This window comes from Neopelma chrysocephalum, unplaced genomic scaffold, assembly GCF_003984885.1.
Source record: "Neopelma chrysocephalum unplaced genomic scaffold, ASM398488v2 Primary Assembly neopelma1_43, whole genome shotgun sequence".
In the NCBI taxonomy this organism is placed as follows: domain Eukaryota; kingdom Metazoa; phylum Chordata; class Aves; order Passeriformes; family Pipridae; genus Neopelma; species Neopelma chrysocephalum.
In genome coordinates this window covers 17,781,300-17,798,738 of record NW_020897702.1, presented here as the reverse complement: position 1 = coordinate 17,798,738, position 17,439 = coordinate 17,781,300, and the positions used below count along the sequence as shown (strand labels likewise).

General features: G+C 43.0%; 1 protein-coding gene across 2 annotated transcripts in view; it reads left to right on the top strand.

The window, feature by feature from the left end:
* The first annotated feature begins 6,639 nt into the window (after positions 1-6,639).
* TMEM135 (transmembrane protein 135) overlaps positions 6,640-17,439 on the top strand; it is a 168,803-nt gene continuing 158,003 nt past the window's right edge. For both annotated transcript variants that reach the window (XM_027677473.1, XM_027677472.1), the window contains exon 1: positions 6,640-6,831. In XM_027677473.1, the coding sequence (XP_027533274.1) occupies positions 6,691-6,831 (141 nt within the window). In that variant the 5' untranslated portion in view covers positions 6,640-6,690. The remainder of the gene's footprint in view (positions 6,832-17,439) is intronic.

Here is a 17,439-nt window from a genome sequence, read left to right as displayed (position 1 = left end):
GCCCTGCTGAAGGACGATGTAGTTTATCAGCCCAAGACAACCTAAAGTCACTGCCAGTCTGCTTGAAAATACAAATCTGCAAAATGAAGTTGTTCAGCAGCTGCTGCATAGGCTGTTGAATTCTACTGCTGTGATGTCCAAGTGCTGGCAGCAGGAGTGATCAGAGGTTATTTCAACATGAGTATTTGAAAACTACATGGCTGAAATTTACTGGTCATTATTCTTCTGGTAAAAAAAAAAAAGACTTAAATTCAAAGCCTTTTCTAAAGTGCTGAGTTCCTAGAAACTATCATTAATTTTCAAAGGAGCTGTTGGGTGCTCAGTTGCTTTAGAATAACTAAATTTCTGTCTGTGGCCTCAGCAGCCCAACTTGATGGACAGACAGTTTTGTTATAGAACCTTTAAGTACACTAGAAACACAAAACACAGAGAAAAAATGTCATTTTCTGAGTCTTTTCTTAAGAAAAAATGCTTGTGCTTGAAGCATAAATAATGTTGCAATAATGACCTTGAAAAAGTTGGGAATGGGTGAAGAGGAGGGGCAAACAAAAATTTTTACTTAAGAATGTCATCATTCATTCCTGCCTCCTTTTTTTCTCCTATTTTCTGAAATATTCTTTGCATGGACACTGCTGAAGAACACCCAACCACTTACTGCTGCTCCTATAAGCAAATGACAATGACTGGCTGGTGTCTACCCTACTTAGGGCCAGAGCTCTCTATAGCATATTGATCTCAGATACCATTCAAAAGACCCAAGAAAGAGCTAGTGCATGAATTAGCAATCAGGTGTCACAGACAATAGAGGTGCAAAGCTCTATTTCACTTCTTGGAACTCTTTAGGAGTGGAGACCCACCTAATGCTGCCCCTGAGCTTCCTGTATGCAGCAGCGTGCAATCCCAGCCTAATCCCATCCTTCCCACCCATAGTCTTGGAAAGGTGAATATCCACTGTATGTTTGAAGGCTGCTGCCCCCACCTGGTAGGCAGAAACGAAGGATGTGGAAGCTGTGTGGGATAGGTCTTTCCTGGCTGCTCAATCTGATAAACATCGAGACAGAAGGATGGCAGAGGAAGGACATGAACAGCACCGTGACTGTAGAGCATAAGCAGACAAACCTTTTGATAGCACCAGAAAAGATTTTATTTTGTCTGGGTAGTGTAAAGGTGATAGTGTAATGGTTTCAGTCAAACAAAGGTAGGGAACCAGGCAAGGGAGTTTCAAGCACTGGAGTACGCTGAGATACCCGGATGATGCAAGGTGTGATTTTTGCATTCTTTCCAGAACTACAGAAAGCACTTTCCTGGAAAGCAGGAAAGCAGTGAAGAATCAGCAGTTGCTGTTCTGGGCTGCTCTTGGGATGGTGTGTCCACGTGCACTGCCTCTCATTCCTTCTCTAGTGAACCCAGTGGCTTATTTTAGCCTTTAATGACCCACTATGTCACATGATTTAGAAAGAAATCACTGTCTCCAGGAACAGCAACACCATAGGCTAAATACAGTTGAAGTACAATTCTACTGATGCCAGTACCATGAATATGGCTCAGTACGACATCTCTTGGTTTGGCCCACAGAGTCAGCGTGGTGAATGTTATGATTTTGTTTTCTTAATATAACCCTTGGTACCTTTGTAAGAAAGACTGCAACATTTATGTTTGGAAAAAATCCACATTTGTATAAACAAGAGGGTATTATTGTGTGTATTAAAGGGTTCACAGCATATTATCCCACAGTCCATCCTGTATTTACTTTGGACATTATTATATCTGGAAAATGGGAAAACTTCCAGATAATTCCTTTACCTTGAAATATCAGCAAACATAAGGGTATTTTGAGATTATCCGCTGCTAAAAAATGAACAAGTATCATTCATGGTTGCAAGCCAGAAGAGAATCCCTCTTCAAATAATGCAAAATGGGTTAAGTTTAAAGTGTAAGTAGTTTTGGGGACAAGGGTGAAAAGTAGTTCTTGAAGAGTCTTTCTTTCCTTGAAGGAAAGTAAATCAGCTCCATTAATGGCCATTCACTCTTATCAATGCAGCCATTCCATGTATTAGTGATGTATGTTACAAGATTGTGGTTTATTTCTACAAAACTAACTATATACTCTACTTACTATTTGTCCTGGATTTTGAGAAGAAATGGAGATTGGAGCAGCATCTCCAAGTTCCTATGCATTTTACTGAAGGAAGTAGATATCCGCATGTACACATTGTTACCGCTAAACTATGAAGAAGGATGAATTTAATCCCTAGTTTTTTTAGCAGCAGAATATTTTTCGGTCTGGATTTCATATTCATAAACTTTATGATGGAGGCACGAGACAATGGTACAGATGGCAGGAGAACAAACCGAAGGGTAATAACAATGAGAGTGGAAGAATGGGAAAAGCTGGAAAATAAGTGAATGCAAAATACCCTTCTGCTGGAAAGAGCATTTCTTATCATCAGACAAGAGAAGTTACTTCCAGAACCAAAGTTCAGGCACTGAAAACTACATGAGTAGCAGGGAAAAGCCAGATCACCTGTCCCAAGGGAGAAAACAAACACACAGCAAAAAAAAGCACAGAAGTTGGAAAGCAACATGAGGGACCAGAGAGGGCAAATCCTAACATTTCTTCCAAGTTAAAATGTTTCCAGATTGTTTTGATATTTAAAAATGTTTAGAAGTAAGATTTCCCAGATCCCGATGCATTTGAAAGGCTAAGCCTCCTGCAATGTCAAGTTCCCTGGTTGACTTTTTTCCTCAGTTTATTTTTTTCTGCCTGATTTTGTTTTAATTAGTTAAATTCTTTGCTTTGGATTCCCAGTTAGACCACTTCCTAACACTGATAGCTGCTCAATGTGAAGGCAAGAGAAAAATCTTCACACCTCCAGCTACTCTCATGGGCTGAGATATGTTAATTATTTGCAGATATCAGACTTAGCAGATGCTGAAGATAGCAGCAGAGAATGTTCTCAGACTGTGAGACCCACTAAAACCTAGAAAGACAGGCCCTACTTTTCTTCATTTAGCAATTGCTACACAAGCCATCTGATTCCCTAATATAATCAGTACAGGTAAACTAAAGGATTGCAGTGCTGTACATCAGTTAAGGTATCTTGCTAAAGAGTGAGTCTGGCCTGGGACTTCTGCTGCATTTTGTTAACCCAGCTTCAAACAGGTATGTGGGCAACTGGAACAGAGAGTCTCTGTGCAGTGAGAAGCTGCCACGTCTGTCCCTTCTATGGCACAAGGCATGGAGCCTGGGATACTGTTGCTCTCCTAGTCTAATGAGGCTCATGCATCCGATATTCTTGCCAGCCTACATTTTTATTTGGACACATTGGTATATCTGACACTGCTACATCAACAAGGACCAGGGAGTAAACTGAGAACTCTCAACTCCCCCACCATTTATATTGCTTAGTGATTAGCTCACTCCTGGCTTTGTTTTTGAGACCACACTGAGTAGCATTCTCCAAGGCACCTAAATATTACAAGGCAAGTCCTGGACAGTGTGTGCCACATAACCTGGCTTTACGCCACAGGACTCACCACTAGTGTTTAAGTAGCATTATAGACTCTCTCTGCTATTCCCAGTATAGAGCCTTGTTCATGCAATAAGGAGTGTTCCTGAAAACCTCATGTACTTACAGGGCAAAACTAAAGGTCCTCAATGTTTTTTTAATGAATGAGATTCCATCCTTTTCCAAGACTATTCTGTCCCTGATCCAACAAGGGTAGGTTTCTCCCAGGACAGAGTATCCTGGGGTGGCATCCAATGCCAATTGGGCCATCAGCAGTATTCCCATGCTGTTTTAACCCCAAGGCTTGTTCCCAGAGTATTGCGACCCCATGGAAAAGGGCCTGGAGCAAGGTCAGGGCTGTGCTGCCTTCTTTATCAGCGCATCATCAGAGGCTTCCTCAGCTGACCCAAAAGGAGAGATACAAAAGCCTCCAGTTCTGAGCAGGCAACTGTTCAGCCAGATCAGCGGTGCTGCACAAATGAACAAAGTATCTTGTAGGGTCCCTCTTTATGAGTTTTCCTTAACTTGAGCAGGGCAAGTCCTCCCAAAATTAGGACTGTCTGCAAAAACGTGTGTCAGATGTGAAATAATTGGCTTGTGCAATTATTACTATCATACGTGCCACAGCTCCCTGCCTACAAGGGAGCAAGCAACCCTTAAGTCCAGAGTAGTATCAAAGCCAAAACATGCAAGCAAAGAGAGCCAGAATCCGTCACTTAGGCAATAATTGCCTTTTCTGCCCACAAGCAGTTTTTTTACAGACTAATACAAAACCAGCAAGCAAGGTCCCAGCCAAAGTCCAGACAACGCTGTAGCAGGTTATCTTGCCAAGGCTGCTTCCCTATGAGGGTCAGCACACAGCAATATCCATTCCGTTAGGCAGCCACGCAACCGCAGCTGCAGGGGAGCTGTACCTCAGCACTAAAGCTGAATTTAAAGTTATCTCTAGGGTCTTCTACTAGATTTTAAATACAGACTGTCATAGGCAGAGTTCTACCTAAAGCACGCTTGACTGAAATAGCATAATTGAAGTATTTAGGCCAACAGTCTCCTACTGCAGATTTATTGGGAGTCTGCAAACAGTCTCTCAGTGGCCCCAAGTTCTGTGAACCATCCAACCTACACATCTGTAGGCTGCTAAAACTGAAATGCAAGTATGTTCTTGCACCTACAGCAGGCTCCTTTGTAAGAACGGTAAATGAGTTTGCAAAATAAGTGACAAATTTGCTCTATATTTTTGGCAGTGCTACAGGCTAGCCTCAAGTCTGATCAGGGAAGGGAACTCAGCAGGCTCAGCAGGACAACTTGGAGCCAGGCTGTAAGGGGGATCTGTTCCAAGTCTGTATTTGACTGCAGGTTTGTTTGCTGATCTTCCTATAGACCTCAGGATGTATCTCTCACCTAGGTTTTGAAACAATATCTTCCTGACTTCACCATGGCACAGGAGATAGTGTGTGTACTTGCCCCATCAGAACAGAGCATTTGCAAACTGTTGCTTAACAAGTACTCAAGTAAAATCCCCAGGTTCTGATACACACAGCCCATTTAGGCCCTAAATTATCAAAATTTAGCTGGAACCAGATGCCAATTTTGCAACTGAGCTGTAACTGTGTCATCAGTCACTGCGTTTGAAACTCTATCGTATCCAAAGGTAATTAGGAGACTGAAGCATCTCTCATATGAGGAAAGGCTGGGGGAGCTGACGCTGTTTAGCCCAGAGAAGAATGAGGGCTCTTCATCATTGTCTGTAAGTATCTGAAGGGAGGTTGTCAAGAAGTTAGGCTCTTCTCTGTGGTGTCAAGCAGTAGGACAGAAGGCAACAGGCAGAAACCGATGCACAGGAATTTCCACCTGAACATGAGGAAGAACTTTACTGTATGGGTAACCACACACCGGAACAGATTGCCCAGAGAAGTTGTGGAGTTTCCCGCACTGGAGACATCCAAAAGCTGCCTGGACACAATCCTGAATAATGTGCTCTAGGGGACCCTGCTTAAATAGGGATATTAGATGAGATGACCTCCAGTCCCTTCCAACCTTAACTCTCTGACGTTAATTAATCACCTCCCTCTCCATCTGTCTGTCCGTCGGTCTTGGCTGCTGCTGTGGCACTGGGAGCTGCCACCAGCCCCACTTCATGGAGTGAGCTGCGCGAGGCTTCTCTTTACGGTCATTCCCTGCAGGGGTAACAGGATGCAGGGGGCACACGGGACATGCAGAACACGCGTGCATGTGTGCGTGCGCACGTGCGTGCATTTTTTCAATTTTCTGGTATTACTCTCTCTCTTCATAATTAAGCAGTTTCTTTCTGTGAAGACTTTGCACTTCATACATAGTTCTACATGAGGACCCATGCAAAGGGCCAATCTGTTTCTCAGGAAGTCTATCAAACTCTAGTCTAGAGCCGGCCTGCAAACATTCTAATCACAGAAGTGAAACCTTAAATTCGTGAGGAGGCCACACCATTTAAGACAGGAAACAGAGTATTTGACATGACCCAGGGGCTCAGGAGGAAATGCAGAATGACATGAAAAACAGGAGGAATAGGACTGCACAGGTGGAGCGAGCCGAAGGAGATGTTTCTGCCCTTGCAGGCTATGAGAAAACTGCAAGAAAGAAAATACTTGAGCCCCGTGATGACCTTTAATGCTGAGCTCCGTGTATTCTCCTTGCCTACACACCGAAACCTTTTAGCAGCACGGTGAGAACCGGCCAACTCGTGCGAGCCACTCTGGCAACGGACATCCCGAAATCGGTACCGCTGCGATTCTGACCTGTTCGATAGGCAGAAGCCTATCGAAACATACAGGGCGCCTAAATGCCTGTGCCGCGGGGGGGTGACGGGACACAGGGGACACAAGGGGGACAAGAAGGGACACAAGAGGGACACGGGGGACACGAGGGGACATGCGGTGCCCGCAGGAGGCCTCGCGCCCCCCCGCGCCCCCCCGCGGCTCGCGCCACCCCCGCCCTCGGCCGCTCCCCGGCGGCCGCCGATTGGCTGCGGGCCTCACGCGAGCGGCGCGCGGGGGGGGCTGTGGGGAGAGCGGCCGTGCCCGCGAGTAACCCCGGCGCGCGCAGCGCCCCGCGCGACCTCTTCCCCGGCACCGGCGGTGACGCGGCGGCCGCGCGCGCCGCGCGCCCCCTCCCTTGCGCTCCGCTCCGCGCGCGCGCTGCAAAGATGGCGGCGCTGAGTAAGTCTATTCCCCACAGCTGCTACGAGATCGGGCACACCTGGCACCCGCAGTGCTCCTGGGCTGTGCTGCACGTCACACAGAGCGCCCTGGCTGAGTCCCTCCGCATCTACGGCACCCTCTACCTGGTGGGTGTGGGTGTGTAGGGCGGCCCGGCCTAGAGCGGGGGCTGGCCTGGGGGGACAAGGGCAAGAGGGATGTCAGAGAAGGGGGAGCTTGGCCTTGGTTTTGGGTGGAAAGTCGTGAAGGATACCAGGGCAGGAAGGAGCCTGGCCTGGGGTGGAAGAGGGGGATATAGAGGACAAGGTTAGAGCCTGGCCTGAGGCGAGCAGGAAGGGCACTGGGGGTGTTTGGGAAGGGCACAAGTGGTGTCAGGGCGAGGGGAGTCTGCCCTGGGGTGGGTGGTAGGAGGTTGTGTTGGGAGGGAAAGGGCAGGGGAGAAGTCAAGGGGCAGCCTGACCTTGGGGTGAGGGGGCAGAAGAGCAAAAAGGGTGCACTGCGGGGAGGAGGAGGTCTGGTGCTGGGGACAGAGGGATGGCAGTGGGGGGAGCTTGGTTTGAGGGTTGGAGGGTTGTCTTGGGGGGAGAACCAGATGTCTGAGGGGGGAAGAGCATGACGAGGAGTGTGTTGAATCTGGGCCTATGAGGGCAGAATAAGGGCATAGGGGATGGTGGGGTCTGGAGGCGTAACATGCTGTGACAGGGGTGAAGCTGGTGGGATAGGAGGGCATGGGCACAGCCTGAACATCATATTTTTGCCCTCTTCCATTACATATGATACCTAGATAAAAAGACTTAATGTTTGCCTGGGAGGCTGGCATTGTGTCTTCGGCAGTAGCAAGTGTAATGCACGTGTGTCTTGCTGTGGAGACACCTTGGTAATCAGTGCCGTAGGATCTGGGAGATTCCATTGCACAATGAAGCAAGACTGAAAAAAAATACATCAAGGCTGAAGGAGTCTAGGTACTCAGAGAGTATCCTACAGGTGAGGTGTCTTAGCTTGGGCATGCAGTTAGACTTGGTTATATCACCTCAGTTGCAATTGGCACACTTCCAGCAAATTAGGGTGTCGGTAGAGGAGCTGGGATCTATTTGCATCCATCTGTGTAAACATAATCTGAAAGCCAATCTAGGCTGGAATTGCTGCAGGTGAGCACTTCAGTCTGTCCTCACCTCTGTGCTTCTCCTGTAGTGGCACTTGGGGGATTGAGTGGTGAGCTGGCTACTGAGCTGCCTCCAAACTCTGCACTTTCAACTCTGTACCAGGGCTGGTGCAACAAAATTATCAAGCTATGTAATAAAGAGAAGGGAAGGAGTGGGGCTGCGGCAGTCCTGACATAATTCAGTTAAGCTCCCATTGAAGTGCTCTTTGAGTAAAAATTGTGACAACGTCCATTAGTATGATAAAAAAGAGAGTAACTGGTAGCAGTGTGAACCTGAGGAGTTGTCGTGTTTGACAGTAAACATTTTTACTCTGAACTGATGCAAACACAAGTGGCGGCTGTTTGTGTGAACATACAGTGAGCTGGATCAGGAAATGAATATAAAGAACACTCCATCTCCTCCTCTCCCTCTCCCCAGTATTATTTTCTTTGTATCTATTTTCTGATCTACTTTGCTCTATGGGAGCATAAATACTTGTACCAGCAGAGAATGGGCGTGAAATGAGCCTTGAGAGATATAGTGGTGATCTGTCAGGCTAAAGGTAAAGCAGCTTAAACAATTCCATAATTAAATCAAAGTTCCTGAGCAGCCAAACGTGGTCAAGAGATTCTGCTCATAACTCTGTTACAGTTGACTCAGTTGTGCAGTCATGGGTTAGGGAGAAAGCTCCCACTTTTTATTTCTCTGAAAAAAACCCCAAACCTAAAAATCCAAAATGTTTTCCTCGTATGTTTTGCATTGTGACCCCATAAACAGTTATATCTTGTCACAAACCCAGAATGGGGTGGGAACCTTCTCAATCAATGTCCTGCTGTACTGTAAAACCTCTGCATCAGTTTTTACGCTGCCTTCTTTGCAGTTTTTAATTTCTCCTAGGTTTTTGTTGACAGTGTTTAACTTGATTAAAAGCTGAGTTGCTCTAAAATCTTGCTGCTATCAAATGAGAAAGGAAGGACTTGCCAGCCTCTATTCCCAGACACATAACTGTACTTCTTCCTTTGTGTGTCCTGGACCTCATCTTTCCATGAGCAGGTTTGATTCATTCACTGACTCAGAAGAGCCCTGCTTTTAGCTGGGCTAATTTTCAGCTACATTAATGAATAGAATTGATTTATTAAGCAGAATTTGACGAGCATCAGAGCCAGTGTAAGGTAAAGAACGAAAGGGTGCAGTGGGGACTGCAGAGGGGGAAGCAGAGGCTTTCCACATTAAGTAGCTTGGCAGGGAAAGGACAGTCCTGAATTAAGAGAATCATCCCAAAATTCATTCTTTGCTGGACTTACAGCTGTGCTTGAAAACCTTGTATTTGTAAATGAAATATCACAGTTGGACAACACAAACGATCAGACCTTTTCTGTGTTCTGAGGTTCACGTAAGGGGATGGACTTAAGTTATTTTATCTTAATAGTTATATCAGTGCATGTTCAGAATGTTTCTGGTAGTGCTTAGTCCCAGTCCTTTGTAGAGCTCAGCAACAAAAAAATGCACTTCATTTTTCTCTGTCAAGCCTGTAAAATGGCTTCTGATTGTTCCTCCTGTTGCCACAAGCTAATAACTAAGGAAGGGAGATGAAAGAGTTTCCTTTCACAAAAGCTTGTATAGAGATGAATGAGAATGAATAGATGAGAATAAATTGTCAGAGGTTGTTCTGTGAGAGAACGTGGTTAGGGACAGTTACAATCCAGAGTCCAAACTCAAAACAGCTACACTCCACATCTCTTAAATGTTTTGTTGCTCTTCAGTCAGTGGGGACTGATGGAGTCAAATTAAGTGGTGCTAGTATTTGATAAGTGAAATACCGGCTCTCAGTAAGTGGTTGTATAGAGTCTTTGCTTATAAGTAGTTCTGTACTGTTTGTTTAGTTGGTTTTTTTCCTCTTTTTAGTAATTGTGCTTGAGTATTTTTTTAAGTTGGGAAAAGGATAGCCTTGAGTCATACTTTCACTATCTTTATTTTTACTCCAGTACGAATTGATTGCTTTAGCAAAAATAGCTTTTACATCTAAATTGAATTGCCCCTCCCCTTACGAAGTGGCTGACAAGAATGCCTATTTTGTAATTAAGACTGCTTGTGTTTCACAACCCGAGTGTCCCAATATGCAAGTCTTCTGGAACCCACTTAAAAACAACAGTTAAAGTGGCTTAACATTTATACCTCCAAAAGAACCCCCAAACTTCCATAAGCCTTATAATTACACTTTTTAAAAACTATCTGCCTTGATATCTTAAAACTTCAATGAAGTCCTTTGTCAGAGTTTGCTGTACTTCGTTCCATTTATGCTTCTTTTTTAGATTAGTGAAAGCTACACAAAATGTGAAGCTGTCATCTTGTATTTTTAAAGTTGAAGAATTCAGATTTGTAGGAATTCACAGAGCTGAGGAAAAGAGAATGATTGGACAGGGAAATGGCATGAAGTTGGGGAAGGGCTGGAATACTGGCTTTCAGTTGTCTCTGCTTCTGTTTCCTAAGATTTCTGTTGATTTCACATGGGTAATCTGGCATTTATCACATGCATTAAAGCAAAGTCCACTCTTTCCTGGGTGTTTTTATGTTTTAGACACTTGTTTGATGATAGTTTTGCAGTAGATAGGTGTGCTTAGTTGTTTTCATGAAGTCTTTGTGGGGTATCAGAGATAATCTGATCAGGTGGTAACATTTTCTCCTAATTAAATAAGGTAAAACCCATTTGTTTGCTACTTTGCCGTTGAGGTAATTCTTCTAACTTTTTGCCTGCAGGATGGCAAGGGTCATTCGTGCCATTCACCTTTTCTTTCTCTTAGTCTGATCATGTATTCTCCTCACCTAATTTAAGATATGGTCCCTCCCTGCCTCTCCAGTTTAACTTCAGTCGTTCTCCTTTTCCTTTCAAACACAGGTATTCCTCTCCAGCACCAACCCCTTCCTACCCTACATCTGCTACCTTTCCTTCACCTCTGCTGCTGAAGGACACAGCCAGGGCACAGCTTGAGCACTGACCATTTTGTGGTTCAAGCTGACTCTTGGCTTGCTCCTGGCTCTGACTCCAGACGCGTCTCTCCCAGGCAGATGTGCTGGCATAGAGAGAAGCAGCAGGCCCAGCACCGTGTGGGTGCCAGCGGGTCTGTTTCACATGTCCTTTGGACCGAGGGATGGTTCAGCCAATTCCTTAGGAGAACAGATGTGACCAGAGTCTGCTGCTCCAGTACAGTTTTTAATGTTCCTTGGGGCTTGCTCTATTTTAATATTTCTTCATACTTGCACCATATCTGTTTCTTGCTGTGCTTATAAATAACCTTCAGGTTCTTAGACGCCAATTGCTTTTTTCTCTTTCTGTGTCAAAAGGTTTTTTTCCTACTTAGGATCCTGTGCTCTTGTCTTCCTAGGCCCTATTTGACCCCTCAGTATCTGTATTCTGTATCTTAATCTGCATTATTTATTTTGTAAGCTCCTTAGGAATAGGACAGCATTGTATATCATACTGTCAGAGATACAAATGCTGCCAGCAATGGACAGTATCAGTGGAAAGGACATTGGTACGAGTACAGCATGGGCCAGGGAGCTGCAGTGCAAGGTGCACGTGGCAGCTGGCAAGTCCCTTCACGGGTAGATCACTAATTGACCGGAGGTAATAACAAGAACAAGTCTAATTATTGCACTACTGAATTATTTTGAGGACTGTTGTATGGAAGACAGAATCACCAGCCAAAGGTCGAGGTGAGGCAGAGTGAAGTGTGAGTCTTACATCACTTTCCTGGCCATGTGCACATTGCTGTAGGGTTGGGCTGGAGGTTGTCTCCAAGGATGGACAGTGCACACTGGCCATGCTGCTGCTGCTGCTTCAGGTGTGCTTCATGTGCAGTTTCTTTTGGGGAGAGCTGTTTGAACTGGTCCTGAGCAAAGCTGGGGAGCCAGCTCACACTAAAATGGATCCTCTCTTGACTGCCAGTGTAGGCACAGTCGTCACGTGTCATCTTTCTGAGGTGTGAGAGAAGGCTGCACTGGCCACATTGTGTTCTAAAATAGTCCAGAATTGCTGGGTATATTAAAATGTGCTTTTTGTTTGTTTGTGCTGCAAACCAATGTGTATTTGGAAGTAGGGTGGGGAGACTAAGAAGGATGTTATTGTTATTCTGGAATATGCTTCTGTGTGCCTGCTTGGATCTCTGGGTTGGGCCATTAAGAATCTCTGTTCTGTCAGGATAGCAGCTACCTGCAGTTGCTGTGATAGTGGTATGTGATTGCCTTGTTTTGGATATCTGCTCATCTTAGTACTGTGCAGTGTCCTGTATCTCTCTGATGTTTTATGAATGATATGTAGGTCAGTGTTTTCTTGCCCTTAGATTCTTCTGGAAGCTGGGTTAAATATGACTAAAACTAGCCTAAATGTTGCTGAAGTAAGAACTTGAGACTTCTTCATTTCAGGCTGTGGTCATTCTGCTCTGCTCAGGTGGCTTTTGGGCCACACTATAAAATTTTTTCATAAGCTAAAAATAAGCAGAAATAGCCTTTTGCTGAGGTACTGAGAATTTAGAAAGAATCACACGATGAATTTAGGTTGACTGAAGAATTTATGCTCAAAGATGCAAGGAACCTCCATCATGGAATGGTGGAAACCAGGGAAAGCCTCTGCCTTGACTGAGCTTTGACTGAGCAAAGATCTTGGTAAAGACACTGCAAATACTGGGAACTAGCAGAAGTTGTTAAAGGGTCTTTTTATGGGGGAGATGTAAATCTGTTCGCTTAAGTTGTTACAGCTGTATAGCAGAGTGCAAGATTTTCAGAGTGGGAGGAAAATGCTTGGAAATTATGCTGAGTTAGACACTTCAAGAGGAATGAGAAATAGTCCCCCACTCATTTAAGTAGAAGGGAAACAAGTGGTAAAGATAAGTTGTCATGGAATGAGAGTGATGCCAGGATTGAACATAGTTTAGGTGTCTTTCAAAGAGCACGAGTACTGTTTGTTTCCTTTTTAGATCCATTGGATGATATGGAAAATTTTAAAAAAGCTGAATTGAAACAACCCAACCCACTGACAGTGATCCTCATATAACATCTCACAAGAGACAGGGGAACTCAGAGAGCAGGAGGCACACACTCTTCCTCAGAGTATTGCAGGAACTGAGTTACGAAATTAAACAATCTGGAAGCCAGGTTTTGTAATCTGTGGAATCGGGAGGGATGAGCTAATTGAGGAAAAACAAATCCGAGTGGTTCAGAGGAGGCACGAGAAACAAATTACTGATTTGAACAAGTGTCTTCAAAACCCAAATGTTAGCTGAGGGCACTTTGAGGTTAGGTTACTCCAAAGCACTTAAAAATAATTTTTATAAAGCAAAGGACTAATGTTCTTGTAAAAGTCATACAAAATTGCAAACGGTTATAAAAAAATGTAAATAGTTGAATATAATTATGAAAAAAATCTGACATAAATTTGTAGCTCAGCCTGCCACTTGAGCAATCTGAGATATTTTCTTAACTGGGTATAAAATTTTCCTTGGGTTTTTAATGACTTGCAGCATATGGATTGTATAAACCATGTACACAGCATTATTGATCATCTCTAAAGTTGCATTTTAGAGGTGCCTAAACATGACATGATAGTCATGCTTATAAATGTTATTGAACTCTGCCTTCCTGGAGATTTGGCAAACTGAATATTTCTGTATTTTTTTTCTTTTTTTTCCTTTATTTTTTTTCCTTTTCAATAGAAGTTTGTTATGATGTGCTTGATTTTAGTTGTGTGTTGGGAGGGAATGGTAGAGGGACAATAGTGCTTTTTTCCATTTTTCACCAATCAGTGCTGTATGTGTTGTCTAATTTCATTAAAATTTGATGGCGGGATAGTGTTCTTAAAGAAATACACCTTGTACAAACTTAAGAAATGGTGGTTTGATGGAGGAGGCAGAGAAGAATGATGTCGTACATGACGGCATAGTTGGCACAAGGTCTGTGGTTTTTTTATCCTTCCGTGTAACCTGTCAGACTGTGTACATTGGTCAGCCAATTAGCGCATTCATTAAGTCAAACCATCCTTAGTATGCAATGCCTCTTGTGGAATCTATAGTTCCAGGGATATAGGTGAAGGCTGAGGGTACTGGAGGTGAAGCTGAGGTTATTGCGGTTGGATGATAAATACTTGTAGGCGTTACATGACACATCGTTAAAATAATTGGGCCTGGCTGCTGCCTCAGATCGTGGCAAAGGTTGGGTTTGAGTCTCCTGTTCCTTTTCTGCTGGAACACTGATAGCCTGCTTCAAAGTCTTGCTCTAGACCATGTGGCTGTGTTTTAAGGATGGTATTGGAATTGCATATATTCTTTCAGTGGTTAGGCCAGAATAAATACTTTCTGATTTCTTAGTTCTGTGGGGCTTAACATTTGTATATAAAGACTAAATTGAAAACAAAGAAAAAGGACTTAGTAGTGCTATTCTACAAACTGATGGTATCCTGAAACTGGTGGGCTGATTTTTCATAGTTACATTTTTTATGTTGGAGAGTAAAAATGCAGTTGTGTGAATTCTGTTGTTAATGCTAGAAAATATTTTTTTCTGTCTATTTCTTTATTATTACAGAGCAGGTTTTTTTTTTTTCTGTGTGTGCTTCAGACATAAAATATAGTAGATCTTAGAGTTCAGATCATTAACAATGTTTATTCTTGGAGTGACTAGTGTATTACTTCAGGAGTATTTGCATTTGATTTGAGGGGTGCTTTCGTTCCAACTTTCCTCTGTATTATACTGCACATAAAATGTCTAAACCCCACATTGCTTTCTTCTACCCTCATTTCTATTCATATGAGAACAGTCTAGAGATGTTGAAGCCTGTCTCTTGCGGTCTTTCTGCCTGTTCTAATAGAAATTTTTTAAATGAGTTAAATAGGGCTTTTCATGTATATGAACACTTCCTGTCTATTTCAAGATGGTAATGGGCAAAGGGTTTTAGTAAGAGTTACATCAGAGCTTGTTTTAAACTGTAGGGGAAATGGGGCAATTACCATTGGAGAGGAAGTCTGTGGGCAGTTTACATTGGGTTTGTGATCAGGAGAAGGTGAAATCTCCCAGTCTGGGCTAGGTGTATAAAAGATAATCAGCGGTTAGGGGATAGTTTTGGTGCTTGGGTATTTGAGGATTTTGGAGGGCAGGTTTGTTTTCGGTGATGTCTTTTGCTGTGGTAGCTGTCATGTGTTAATCCTGCTGTTCTTTCCCTGTGTTTATAAGGAATGAGGGTGTGGTGTTGCCTCCAAAAGCCTCCTGACACTGCCAGGCCTGCATAAAGCATAGTTGAATTTTGGTTTTCAAGTGTTGTGCAGAAGCAAGGAAAGGAGTTGCTTTTCTTAAAAATAAGTCAAGAGTTTTTCTGTTTTCAGCTTTCCCACAGGTGGTAATGGGACACCAGGCAGTGCTGGATCAGTCTTCAGGTGTGGAAAGAAAATTTTCTTTCCTGCATACTTCGCTTTTCTTATTCAAGAGGCTTTGCATGACCCCATTCTTAGTACCAAACTAATCATGTTTGGGGCCAGAAATATTTTCTCTGGAAGTCAGGCTGGCAGGTATTTAATCCCCTGCTCCTTCCTCCTGCGTGTGTAGGGCATAGATGTCACACAAGATATAGTTTATCAAATCAATTTCTCACTTTTATATGTTATTAAAGAGTAATATATTTGTCTTGTCTGACTGCAGCTACAAAATTTTGGTTGTCTGAGAACTGCGGTGTTGTGATCTACTTGCATTTTGTCCAGACGCACCTACTCTTACCCTCATAATATCCAGTGATACACAGATTATATAGTTTAACAATGCAACTTGAAATTTTTCTGACTATTTCTTAATATTTTAACATAACTGATCTTCTTAGGAATTCAATATGTTACTTTCAGCTTTCTTACTGAAACTTTCTCTCTGTTACCATTTTTTATCTCTGCTCTTTATGTTTTTAATGATGACATATCTAGGATTCTTTCAGATTAATCCTTTGTGCCCCCCGTTGATCGTTTTCTTTCCTCTAACTGCAGTTTATTTGTTTCTTCTTCTGCAGCGTATCTGCATTTTCTGCAGACTACTGGACTGAAGGGGGGCCAAGAGCTAGAACTTGTGGATGCAAATAAAAGAAAATTAGAATGTTCTAAAAACTTTGGACATTCTTAGTCCATCTGCCCTGTGGCAGTGCATGATTTGTTTTAAATTCCCCTTTGCTCGTAGTTGTTGAGTGTTGGGCATCTAGAAAAGTGTTCCTTATGGGAGATTGGGAAAGACAGGATTTATTAGCTGTCTGTATTAGAAGATGAGAAGGTAAAAAAGCAAAGCTGGACTCCCTATCCTGTTTCTAGAGCTCTGATAGCTTGAGTTCTGCTGGTTTTGAGAGAGAAGAAAATGAATTTAAATAGCAGGAAGAGCTGCAAAAGCTGTTATGGGCAAACAGCTCAGATGTTGGTGTGGACTGTGGATAATAAGTACTCAAGTCTGTTTACTGCTTACATAGGCCAAATGAAGACTGCTTCTGCAGGCTGTACTACTGCTTAAAGTTTCTCTTTAGTGCATGAAACATCATAGTGTAAGAAAACTGAAATTGTGGTGAAAGGAAAACAATCAATTTTAGTTTTTGAAATGTGGGTTTTCTTTATTACCTTCCAGGTGTTTTGGAATTCTTGCAAATTAAGTTACAAGGAGGATTATACTCTACCCTGACGCAAATGCTTAATTCTTAATAGGGTGGGAATTCTTCTTGAACAATAAATAGCTAAATCTTTAACATTATGTAAGTCTTTCAAACCTGGACATTCTTTACCTGCAGAGAGCTTCACACTTCAGGTATATAGGCTATGTTCTTAAAACAAAAAAAATGTTATTTTGCTCCAGTGTTGTGACCTTCATACAACATGCTAGAAATAGCTGAGGAGATAGCAACTAGTTATCCAGCATTTAGACTATGTTAAGACTTTCCTTCAACAGATAGATTATCTGGATTGTATTATTGCCTAATCCATTATGCTTTAAGCAGTCTTGATACTTGATTAAGTAACTTGTAAATCTGTTTTCAGAGGTCTGTTCATGCATGTATTTTTTCTTAATCCTTAGTTCAAGCTTCATTTTGGAAACAGATTTTGGCAGAACTTTCTTTAGTTAGTTTTACCAGAATCCCTGGCTCATTTCTGATTTGATGTTTGGATGGCATCTACTTGCTATTCCGTACGAGTGGACAGTGTTTCAGAAGAACAGCTCTCTCTTACAACCAAGACTTTGAGAGGGGTTGGCAATACCAGTTTGACAAGATGTCTGTCTTTGTTCTCGTCAGCACCAGCAGTATGAAGCTTGCTCTGTTTGGAACTTCTCTAAGCATTGACTGAAAACTCATGCCAGTTTAGAGACTCCCTGGGAGATCAGTGCAGATGAAGATAATAATGCTATTAAAATGAAAAAACAATAGAATCTGTCTCATGGTGGACCCAAATTATACTTTCATGGAGTCACAGAAGCACACAGGTTGGAGGGACCTTTGACCTGTGGTCAAAGCAAGGCCAGTTAGATAAGGTTGCTTGGGGACTTTTCTCATTAAGTTTAACAGATCTCCTTTAAAAAGATTAAAGTGATGGAGAG